The 12759-nt window shown below is 37.2% G+C and overlaps 1 protein-coding gene across 1 annotated transcript in view; it reads left to right on the forward strand.

The window, feature by feature from the left end:
- Nucleotides 1-420: 420 nt before the first annotated feature.
- The window catches only part of LOC104413872 (G-protein coupled receptor 98-like), a gene marked incomplete at both ends in the record, with an annotated part of 19386 nt that continues 7047 nt past the window's right edge, over nt 421-12759 (forward strand). The window contains 7 exons of the mRNA XM_010024982.1: nt 421-592; nt 939-1074; nt 2326-3170; nt 5797-5914; nt 6685-6856; nt 9452-9694; nt 12008-12415. Of these exons, the coding sequence (XP_010023284.1) occupies nt 421-592; nt 939-1074; nt 2326-3170; nt 5797-5914; nt 6685-6856; nt 9452-9694; nt 12008-12415 (2094 nt within the window). The remainder of the gene's footprint in view (nt 593-938; nt 1075-2325; nt 3171-5796; nt 5915-6684; nt 6857-9451; nt 9695-12007; nt 12416-12759) is intronic.

Consider the following 12759-nt stretch of genomic DNA (forward strand, 5'->3'; position numbering starts at 1 on the left):
TATATATATATATATATATATTTTATATATATATAGTGTTACAGCTATTGCCTGGGAGCATTAAGGGCAACAACAGACACAGAATGCTGCATCCAGTGTTTTCAGTGCTGAAATGTCATACTGGTTCCTTTTCCCTGAGATGTAAATCTCAGAAATCTAAGATTTAGAAGTATTGTTAAATAGTTCTGAAGGAAGCGTGTGTATATACTTATGCACACACATACACACGTATATATGTATATACACACGTACATATATGCATATATACACATATAGATACATATATGTACATACATACCTCTGTATGCATGCATAATTATTGTTTAAAATGCTTATTTTGCAAAATATAGTATGCTTTCACCTATGTTATTGTTAGTTTTTATTTCATATTCTATAACAAATTCTACTGTGCTTCCACAGGTTGGCTTTGAATCTGTGGTTTTACGACTCGTAGACATTGTAGCAGGGACAGGCCAGGCTATCATAACCAGAAAAGGAGTTTATGGCTCTGTAACAGTTAGCTGGATTTCAGGATACCCACCAGACCTAATCACTGACTTTGCTCAGCCCGGCAATATTACTCCTCCATTTGGTAAGTACTTGTCCGAGGAAGGAAACAGCTATGAAAGTTGCGTAAGTGATGATTCCACCTTTTAGTTATTTGTACCTACACATGCTTCCTCTGTTAATGAAAAGTTACTAGAATGAAATTGTATGGTCTAATTTTTTATCTGTGAGGGATTTATGAGCAAAAAAGGAACCAAACTTCATGGAGACATGTCTGGGAGGCAGGCACAATGCTGTGCCCCTGATGGACAGCTTTATCGTGTGGATTTTTCTTCCTAAATGGCATGGAATCGTGTCTAAAGTGCCTACCTAAAGACAATTTCTATCTAGTGACTTTGACTTGTGCTCTCTCACTCTCTGTTTTCCTTCAGGTACTGTTGTATTTTCCTCTGGTGAGCAAAGTAAAGTAATTTCATTTCAAGCTACTCCAAGCCTAAACAAACATGAGTCATTTGCCATCACTTTAACAGCAGTGCACACCAATGTGTCTGGGGGGGCTCGCCTCAGGTAAGGATATTACTTTTGCATTGCACAGATGCTGTAAGAATTACAACCTGTGTACAGGCATACACCTCATACAAATGCCTATTAAATTATAGGTAGGTAGCAGGTTGTGCCTTCTGTGATAAATTTGTATGTCTTGTCTCAGGTTGAAATAGTGTCAGTGCTGCAGATTTGACCTGATCAGAACGAAGGCTTTTCTCCAGTTCCAGTCTATTCTATATCACTGGGATCCAACGTACCTAGAATGTGTCTAGAATGATGGAGACAGTTAAGAACCAAGATCAAGTTTTAGCCAGGAAGCTGAAGAATATCAGCAACTCTAGCAGTTTTCATTAGTGTCCCTAAAAATCAGTATTTAGAAGGTCTTAGATAACAAACACTATTTAAAATAAAACAAGAAATGCTCTGAAAATACAAGATTTATATAAAATCCCTTTTATTGTTAAAAACCTAGCACAGGAGGTAAAGCTGACTATTATTTTGAAGACTATATTTTGAAGTAGTTGAAGGGGGGTCTAGTTTGTTAATGAAGATCACTCGCTGCATTGCAATGCCATTTGATAGTCGCTAGCACTGAATTCTGGGTCAGTTCTAAAGACAAGTCTAAGACCCAAGGTTTAGGAAAGAGTCTTGGTGTCTATGCTTATGTTGTTAGGAAGGAAATATATTTAATATGAATAAAGTTGAGCTTAAATGGATACTGATAATAGGGCTCAGATCTGGTAAAAATTACTATTAGTAATATGGGGGGCAGTTAGTATTTCAAAGCCCTACTGTAAATCTTAAAATAACTTCCCTTCCTTTTGTTGGTTCCTAGCTAAAGCTGAAGGTCTGCTAGCATCTGTCTGCTCCACAGTTTTCCCTTGCTACAGGAAGCTTGTTCAGCGGTTAAAACTGGTATTACTCAGAGTGGCTGTATTGTATTATGTCTCTCTGCATTGTGTCCACAATAGAAAGACATCATACTTTCCTTTGCCTCTCCATTTTCTCAGGAAGACTGTATTTTATTTATCCTTTACTCTGTATCTTGTGCTGACTCAGGATGCATCAAGCCTATGGACAACTGATTGATCCAGTCATTGCAAAAATGGAATGTCTTTGGATCTTGCTTTTTATTTTTGCTATTGCTTCCCTCTACTGTTACACATTTGTTACAGCCATCACTGACTGTTCACTGCAAATGATTCTGCTTGGGTATTTTATTTTTCAAACTTCATATTTCCTCTCTCAACTTTACTATCTTTTCTCTTTCAGATCCGGATATACTATAGCTGAAATTGAGCCAATGGGGATATTCCAGTTTGCTCCTAACTCAAGATCTGTATCAGTTGAAGAAGATGTTCAGACAGTCACACTACATGTCCAAAGACTGTTTGGTTTTCAAAGTAATCTCACTAAATTGATGTATCAGACCATTCCAGGAAGTGCCAAACCACTCGAGGACTTTATACCCATCTACAATGGAGAGCTTATAATTTTACGCTTTCAGATAAGTGCTGTGATAGAAATATCAGTAATAGATGATACCATCTCTGAAATGGATGAGGTTTTTTTTGTAAATTTGACTGCTGTGGAAATTTTGGATGTTCAACCTGTGAATCCTGCCTGGAGTCCACGTTTGAATCCAGCTTTCAGTGTTGCAACAATTAATATCCTGGCTAATGATATTCTTCATGGAATACTAAGTTTGGGGCCAGAGTTTACTTATGTGGAAGAAGATGCAAACAACACTACCCCCAACACAGTGGTACTTCATATCAGAAGGACCAAGGGGTTTACTGGTGATATTGAAGTAACTGTTAAAACCTTTGGGGGAGTGAGTGCACAGAGTGGAGTAGATTCATATCCTTTTGGAAATGCTTGGAAATCAGACTTCACATGGGCAATGGAAGGAGAAGATTTTGAGGAGCAGTCAGTCTCTGTGACTTTGCTGGATGGAGAAAGAGAAAGCAATGTGTCCATTAAAATTTTTGATGACAGTGAGCCTGAAGGACAGGAGTTGTTTTATGTTTTCCTCTCAAATCCTGAATGTGGAGCTCAGATTGTGGAAGGAAAGGATGAATATGGATTTGCTGCCTTTGCAACAGTTATTATTGCAGGTAATATTTTTTTCCCCCAGAAAAGTAGTAAGTACATCTGAGTTAAATAACAGTAAATAACTGTATGTTCTAATACCAATTTTCATGTAAAGATAGGGATTCTATTTTATGATAATCAGGGTTTTCTAATCCCAAATCTTGAGTTCCAGATCGGAGGGAGGAAGCATCTAACATACCAAGCCCACCATGCATCCCTTAGCAACGTAACTCAGCATATATTTATAGATGCTGCTTGTCTCTGTTCTTGTCCTGTTTTACTTCAGGAAGGCAAAAACTAAACTTGAGTGTTTTTGTTACAGATGTAAGCCTTGCAGGCTTTTTTGTTTTTCTTTGCCATTTCTTTGCCACTGGGGGTTGGGCTACAAGATCTTCAGAGTTCCCTTGCAGCCCTAATGATTCCATGATTTTTTCAGTTTTATGTTGTATGGGGTTTGTACGAAGTATAAGAAGCAGTTTCTGGCTTTGTTCTTTAATACTATGAAGTTCATATCTGCAGTGTAGCCCTCTGCTTCTGAGGATAGAGGGTAGAAATGGGCTTGCATAGACATCAGGGGAGAATTTTTCTTTCAGTCACTGCATGCTACTGTGAGAAAGTGATGTCCAACCTCCAGTTTCACTTATCTTTCAGATATCTATCAGACTTAATAATTGAATATAAACCAAGTTTAACTACAATATAGCTCAAGTTTTAGAAACAAGTTGGGAATTGGAACAGTTCAGGCTAATCAAGAAAGTTACATGTAAGGTCCAGCATTTACTGAAGTTTTGTGTATTTAGATAGTCTTAACAAAACAAGGTAGGTATTGAGAACCAGGATGAAACTGTGCTGTTGGATGAGCGTATGCAGCAACCAAGACTGTGTGCAAAACCAGACTGTATAAAACACAAGTTCCCTTCATGTGAAGTACAGTGTCCTGTACGTGCAAGTTAACCAAAGAAGTATGTGCGTAGGCACAGGTTGGAATTTGAATTTGTATTGAATCCCACAGAAGTGTATTAACATCCTCTGGATTTACATCCTGAGTACAATGAGCACATAAAGTAAGATTGGGAGACAACTTATGTTGAGCACAAAGGTCAAAGCATGTATCTGCATTTAACCGTATAGAAAGATAGCACAGGTTAAGTATCTGTGCATGCACATTAGCAAAAATGCAGTTTCTGTTAATCTTCAGTGTATATATTGACATTTAATAAGCACTGGGTCGGAAGTAGATTGCCTTTTCAATTGCAGAGTAAAGCCATCACTACCTGTAAGGAGAAATCCTTTACAAACAAGATTTAATGGAACACTGTGCAGACATTAGTTTCCCCTCATTAACTCTGGGTTATTTTTTAATATCTCTACTGCTGTTTTGCTGAAGTTATTTACATTCCCTTGAGACCAATGAAGTATTTTGGAGCTCCCTAGTTCCACACACTGAATTAAAGATGCAGGAGAAAAGCTGATGTAACAATTTGGGAAAATAAATTATGGGTGGGATGAAAGGAAAGCTGAGGTCATATCCTTGGAATCTCATCTTTATCCTATAATCTGCTGTGTCAATGCTGTCCATCTAGGGGAATGCTGAGGCCCATTCCTCTTTAGAAAGAATATATTTTAAGGGCTATCATAGAATCACAACCTGGTTTGGGTCGGAAGGGACCTTAAAGCTCCTCCAGTTCCAGCCCCTCCTTCCACTAGACCAGGTTGCTCCAAGCCCCATCCAACCTGCCAGGGATGGGGCAGACACAGCTTCTCTGGCCTTCTGTGCCAGGGCCTCACCACCCTCCCAGGAGAGAACTTCTTCCTAAGATCCAATATGTAAATCTACGTTCTGTCAGCTTAATGCCATTCCCCCTTGTCCTAAACATAATACGGTAAATATAAAATAATATGGCTGAAGTTCATAGAACCATAGAATGGTTTGGGTTGGAAAGGACCTTAGGATCATCTAGTTCCAACCCCCCTGCCATGAGCAGGGACACCACACACTAAACTATGTCGCCCAAGGCTCTGTCCAGCCTGGCCTTGAACACCTCCAGGGTTGGAGCATTCACAGCTTCCTTGAGCAACCTATTCCAGTGCCTCACCACCCTCACTGTGAAGAAATTCTTCCTTATATCTAACCTAAACTTCCCCTGTTTAAGTTTAAACCCATTACCCCTTGTCCTACCACTACAGTCCCTAACGGAGAGTTCCTCCCCAGTATGTATCTCATAAGCGCATTATAAGCAAGACTTTTGACAATATTCTGAACCACTATAACACCTAATCTCTTGAAGTCAAGGGGCACAGAATTCAGCCAGTTTCCTAAATGCTTCTGAAAATACAAGCTTATGTGCATAAATGGTGCTAGCACTCTTATAAGGAATTTATTTTTAAAAAATACTTATTCTACTGGTTAGAATAAAATTTAGAAATGCCAATGTTTGAAATTTTAGATAAATATGGACTGTAAATTAAGAATAGAAATATCAAAAGAAATGTGCTTGAGGCATTCGCAAGTGGTACTTTGCAGCATGCTTTTGATACTCAGGGTTTTTGTGTTGTTTTTTTTTTTTTTAAGTTACCTGTATTAAAATTATAATTTAGCCTCATCTTAACTTTCTTGCTAATTACCTTCATGGACTGTTTCCTATATAGGAAGTGATCTTCAGAATGGCATTTTGGGATTCATTCCAGAAGTACAAAGTGGTCTTGTACTTGATGAAGACTCGGAAAACAGAGAGGTGCTGCTGATTGTCACAAGGCAACCAAACAGGTACAGGCAAAAGTGGATTCAAGTGCTCTTCCAACGCTCTGTAATATGCTGCTGTTAGTGGAAGAGGTTATGATAGGATTTTATAATAAATCTTTGATTTTTGCCTCCTTTAATAATTTCCCAGAATTTGGAAAATAGGCTTTTAAGTTGTGAATGGGATTAGGTCTGTCATTGTACTTGTATAAATCAGAAATGGAAAAAAACAAGTATTTTCTAACTTACACCATTAGACAGTAAATGTGAAAGCTTTGCTTATGATAAAACTGCTAAAGTTGTAAGTCAAATTCTCATCTCCCTATGTAATAGAAATAGGTATGAATACTAAAATGAGCAATTAAAAGTCAGTACTATACTTAGGTCTTCACTCACACAGATCCTATGTTTTTTTCTATTTAACATATGTATGTTGCATATTTGTGTTCTTTAAACAGATATGCTCAAGTACACTAACTTCCTGAAGCTTATAGGAAAGACAAATTCTTCCTGGTTTTGTAGACACATGGTTACACCAGTGTCTTTTGTTCAGCTAATCTCATTTTTCTGAAACAAAAATTGAGAAGGATCTGTGTGCCTGTAATTGCTATGTTTTCTTCCTCTGTTACTTTCTGGCAATTGAAACAGATTTTAGAGGAAGGAGTTTAAATAAAAAGAGAGGTGTTTTCATCTTAAAGCGGTCTGTTGCTAGTGGTAAGTTCTGAATAGTAACGTGTGTTACCTCTGGTTTATGTTTCCTTCTTCAGTACATGTATGCTCTTTTGATTTGCTTATAGGGCTTTTGAAGATGTGAAGATCTTCTGGCGTGTGACATTTAATAAAACAGCTGTCGTCCTTCTGAAGGATGGCATGAACTTGGAGAATGAGCTCGTATCTGTGCAGGGAGCCACTACCTGCATGGCAGGTCAAACAACATGCAACATCTCCATTGAAGTAAAACCCGATAATGTAAGTAATTATTGCTCATTTATGTCCAGCACTATGATGCTGAACTGCAATTTGTCAAGGTGAGTATCTTCTCTGATCCAGAGGATCTGACGTGCAGTTCGAATAAGGTAACATGATGCCTGCAAACACATGTTCTTCTGCAAACAGGTGTTTATTTACAGGCTTGTATTACCACTGTTACGACCGGTAAAAAATTGGGAAGGAGACGAGTATTTAGTTTGAAGAGTAATTGCAGGTCTCAGAGTTTTATAGAACAATTAAAAAAAAAGTTAAGGAGTTATTTCAGTGAGTTGCATATTCAGGTACCGGACTTGCATCTTTACTTAGCAAACCTTTCATCTATCAAAGCACTTCTTAGGCTGGTTTACAGAAAGCATGTCCTGTAAGTGATAACATCTCATTCAACAAAAAAACTTTTATTGCAGCTCATGCATGATTTTACATGCCTAAATCTAGCACAGTGATCTGTGAAAACTCTGCTCAGTCATAAAGGTGCATAAAAATCTGTCATTGTGCACATCTACCTTGTGAGCAGCGAAGTTCAATTTAGCAGCCATCATCCACTAAAGCTGTTTGGCGTTTGTCAGTGGGGTATGCCTAAGCCTAAGATCCTCAAGAGGCCCAGATGGCACTCAGAAATGCAGACATCGTTGAATTAACACAAAGCACAGCATTCAGTCATTTTTACTGAAAAGAGAAGGAAAAAAAATACTTTTGTGGGAACACTCAGGGGTTAGGGCAGTCCCTTAAGAAAGGAAGGATTAAAGCTTGCCATTCTTTCATATTGGACAGATTGAAGCTTTCCAAGAAATTATCTATCTTAACAGCCACAGGCTAGTGGCAAAGCTGAGATCTGTGGAATAGAAAAGGACAAGATGAGAAGGTTTCCACGTTTTTTCTGATTACGTTATAGAAAATAATGCAAGATGTAGGATGTGGGAAATAGTGATTTCCCACTAGGGAATAGGGTGCATTCTCTGAATTCAGGAAGAGGGCTATTTTCCTTCTTCATCTCCAGATGTTATTTTTACATCACAGAGCTAGTGAATAATATATATGATGGGGCATAGACTAAACTCTGGCTAAACTGGGATTTTGAAGCATTTAGTCTAAAGGAGTGAAATCATTATTTAATGACAGCAGTGCAGCAGCTGCAGAGACATGCAGTTGTGTCACATGAAGCGTAAGCGTGCGCTATTCTAATAGGTGCTAATGGAAGGCTAAAGTTCCCTGTGGCATTCAAGTAAATTTTTTCCTGTCATCAGTTAGTCAAGATAATTCCATTTAAAGAATTTCTTAACAACAACTCAATTAAAAACATACGCTATTTAACCCACCAAGTATTTCCTAATTTTTCTTCCAGTTCTTCTTCCATAAGACAGCTTATAAATTAGTAACAAATATGTTATAAAATGATGAAGTCATAAAAACATACAATAAATATTTTATGTTCTTGTGGTATATTCTAGCTTTAACTAGAACGTTTTTACTTGGTCAGCTGTACTGACTGTATTAGCTAAGAGCTAAATCCTGCTTTCCTAAAATTGCAGTAAGATTTTCAAAAATCCAGAGCTGAAACAAAAAGCTATGTTTATTAAAACAAGAAATAAAATAATTGTCTTCAGTGATCTTTTTTTTTTTGTAATACTATTGTCTTGTGAAAAAATAAATTTTTGGCAAGTTTACCACTGCATAAGTGTGTGTAATAGGTACAGATAACATATTTTGTATGATTTCTGGAATCTTAGTAATCACACATCTATTTCTAAACATGTTATGTTTGTATTTTAGGTACAAAATCAAGGATGAAGCAAAATGTCATACTGTAATTTAATACTGCTACAGTATTTTCAGCCAACAAGCATTATGAATGCAGGCTTGACTAGACTCATTCTTTGACTTTTGAACACTAGAATTCAATACCCTGGTTTCCAAACTGACTATCAGATCATAATTCTAAGCTTTATGATTTTCGATAAATTCAGTTAAGCATTCAAGTCTACTGAGGTTTGCTTGAAAAAAATGCATAAACATATTAGTGTTTAAACACTAAGACTGTATATAAAATCATAAAGTTTTCAGAATTTTACCTGAGTTTGATACTCAAATACAGTCAAGTTAATTACTTAAAGTTTCAAAACTGCACATTTAGACTTCTGTGCAGTTTTTCCATGGGTGATAGGTGTGTACATGCCTTTTTGTAAGGCAAAGAAAATGAAAAAGCAAATTCTTCACAAGATGTACATCTACACAGATGCATAATCTGGAATATGGAGCTATTTGAGAGTTTACTGTCATGTGTTATGCCAGATTTACAGCCACAATACATGTAGTATATAAATAGCTACTTTACTGCAGTTAAGTCCCATGGGAAAACCTGATATTTTATTATTGTACGTGAAGAGTGTTACCGATTGCAATATTATTTTCAGGATATGTACTTATTGTACTTACTGCATGTTTCAGGAAGCAAGCTTGTGTAAGTGTCAGTACAAGTAATCCACTGTGCATACAAAATAATACATACATTTTTTGAAGGTGAAAGGAGTTAGTAGGTCTTATAATGATGTGAAAATCATTACACCTCACTTACAGGTTTCTGAATTTGAAGCATATTTTTTTGTTGAACTGTATGCTGTGAGCACAGGAGCCGCATTGAACAGCAGTGCCAGATTTGCTTTTATAAAAGTTCTTGAAAGTGATGCTCCTCATGGTTTAGTATATTTTGCTGTGGGATCTCGTTTTGCTGTGGCTTATAGGAAGACAACTTTAATCAGTCTGCAAGTGCTCAGAGATTCTAGTACATCAGTAACCACAACGGTTAGCTACAGAACGCAGGTAGGACTTTTATTATTATTTTTATTATTTAACTTATTATTATTTGTATCATTAAATCATTGTTCATTCTCTAAAGTAAATGTTACTGTAATTAGCATTTTTTTTTTCAGGAAACAGTCAAATATTTGCTGGGCCTATATGGTCTAGCTTCTTTGGTTTTCCATTAGTGAAAAGACCTTGTTCTCACTGCATTGTCGAGTGATTTTGTTGATAGTACCTTCCAGGAGTGTGAAAGACCATGGTCAGTCAGGCTTAAATACATTTCTTTTTTGTAAGTTTCTTATGAAACTCCAATTTTTTTGAGGCTTCTTTCTCTGAAGTTAAGTTTTATCATGATGGGTATGACTGCAAGATTCAGATACCAACACACTGTTTGGTCACAAATTTATTAATGCACAGAGCACATTTAAGAAAAAAGACTCTTTCATCAAATTTTATCCCATGTTCTTGAAGTACTAAACCTGACAATTATTCTTCTGATTGAAAATGCAGTGTGGTAGAGTCAATTTTATCATCCCCATTCAATTCTGTTGTGTTTACAGCTGTAACATCAGGTACTACTAACTGTTGAACCTTTTATCTCTTAACAAGTACCTCATAATTATTGAAAGATGATGAAGATTCTCCTTTAGCTGAAATAACACAGCTGCAAAAACATTATTCCTTCCACTTATAGCTGTAAACCCAACCTCAAGGGTTTAGGCACTGGCTGTATGAGGGGTTCCTCCAAGTTCTGTATCGCATTGGAATAGTGCTTAGTCTGATCTACTTTGAATATGTGGGATTTTATGCCTAAAAGCATTATTTCTGGGGAGGGTTTTTATAGCAAAGCATTTTGTGACCAGTGTGCTCACGCTTTATTTTAAAAGGTTTTGCATTCTGTTATTATATTGCATACATAACTATTTTCACTACATAGGTTTGCATGGTGTTTCCATGCATTTATTCTACAGTAGCTTGCCAGTGTTTTAGCTAAATTGTGTAGTAACAAATGTTCACATTCTTTCCAGCTAATAGTTCATTATAATTTATGTTAAGTGGAGAAGAAATTGCTGCTGTCCAGTGTACATTTAGGCTAAAGTTGGACAGTTTTAGATTTTGAGGATGCATGGCCAAGTACCGAAGTATTGGTACCTGTAAAATAAGAGGTCACAGCAGACAGGAAGTATGAGGGCTAACTGGAAACAGATGTTTACATCATTCTTACAAAGGTTTCTTAAACACTGTTCTTGTCGCTAGTGCTTTTATTATCATTTATTTTCCTTTTTCCTAATTCTCAATTGGAAGGGATAAACAAAAGGAGACTTCTCATTGAAACTGGCACTGAAGATGTGATTATGTGCTAGAACAATTTTGAACAGATACACACTCCACTGATTTACCAAGTTCTGTGAACTCAAAAATGTTTGATTTATTCTATAAGTAAACTCTACTAATTAAAGCTAAATGTTTACAAAATTCTAGTATTTCACGAATAAAAATCCTAATTTTTTACAGCAGGAGAGCTTTACTTAAGAGTCAGTATATACTTGTACTTATTAAATGAATAGGTACAACAGAAAAATCATGCATTTGAGTAATAGCCCAGAATGTTAGTTTCCACTTAAGCGAAGTTTATTACATTACCAGATATAATATCAAGGTTATGGAAACTGACAAAAAAGAGCAAGAATGTGAAGAATGAAACAATATCTGCAAACCCTATGGAAGGTAAAAAAAGTGCTACGTCACAGGGAAATGATGCTGTTTAGCATTCCTAAATAAGTTCATCTTTCTGCCTTGCATGTGAATTCTCTAGTGTTTTTTTTTACCTTTGGACCAAAATGGATTGTTCTCATTTTAATTATTTACACTGGGACTGAAAATACCATGAATTATGTATTAATTTAGGCACAGATTTCCAAAACATATCCTCTGCTTTTGTTTATTTTTTGCATATCTGTGATGCCTGTCTGTACCTTGAACTGAGGGAGTTCATGCTGCAGACACAAGCTACATCAACCCCTCCATAATTCACATTATGAATGTGCTAACATTTTTGTAATATCTGTTCATCCAGAACTTTGTGATTTTTTTGGGGGGAAAAGAAAGAGAGGGATCGTGCTTGCTATTGACAATATATATGATTCTTTTCCTAGGTTGTCACTGACTTCAAGTGACAGGTTGCATTTCATTTAATGCAGTAGTTATATCATTCTTCAGTGCATTTTGAAAGAGGACTTCTTTTTTAAAGTGTGTGTGTTCTACAGCAGCTAGTTTTGAACAATTTTATCTATCGTAATTTTACCTAAGCCTCTTCTGGTTTGTTTTAAGGAGCTACAAAAACCTGAACCTATTGGTCGGACATTCGTATCTCCAGCTGTGGCAGGACAGGATTTTGCCGGATCTGAAGGTTTATTGACTTTTGAACCTGGACAGAGAAATGCATTTCTGGATGTGACACTGACTCCAAAGACAGGATCTTTAAACCCATTTCCTAAACGTTTCCAGGTTGTACTTTCTAATCCCACAGGTGGTGCCAGCATAGATGTTGTGTATGGTATTGCTAACATCACCATTGTCTCAGATTTGGACTCCTTGCCAGTCTGGGGGCTGATTGATCAACTGCATCAGCCTCTTGATGACACCATTTTACACAGAGTCCTCCAGAATCTGAATGTCAGAGTGGCTACAGAAACTACAGAAGAGCAGCTTACTGCCGTGATGCACATCATAGATAAGGTAAACCTCTCCTGCTCTTTCTTGAATGACCAGTGACTTTAAAAGAGTATTAAACATGTAGGCCTGTGATAAGATCAAGGTTAGCGTTGTCACCAGTGGGTCGGGGGCATAGAACACAAAGGTAACCATAGAAATTGGGAAGTCCCACTGTCAAAGGAAAGGAAGCTGAAGACAAGAAAGCTGGAGAGGGGGTATGGACAAGGGCCTGTAGGGACAGGACAAGGGGGAATGGCTTTAACCTTACAGAGGGGAGATTGAGATGAGCTCTTGGGCAGAAGTTCTTCCCTGTGAGGGTGGTGAGGCCGTGGCACAGGTTGCCCAGAGAAGCTGTGGCTGCCCCATCC

Source organism: Nestor notabilis, unplaced genomic scaffold (assembly GCF_000696875.1).
Source record: "Nestor notabilis isolate BGI_N333 unplaced genomic scaffold, ASM69687v1 scaffold16762, whole genome shotgun sequence".
Taxonomy (NCBI): Eukaryota; Metazoa; Chordata; class Aves; order Psittaciformes; family Psittacidae; genus Nestor; species Nestor notabilis.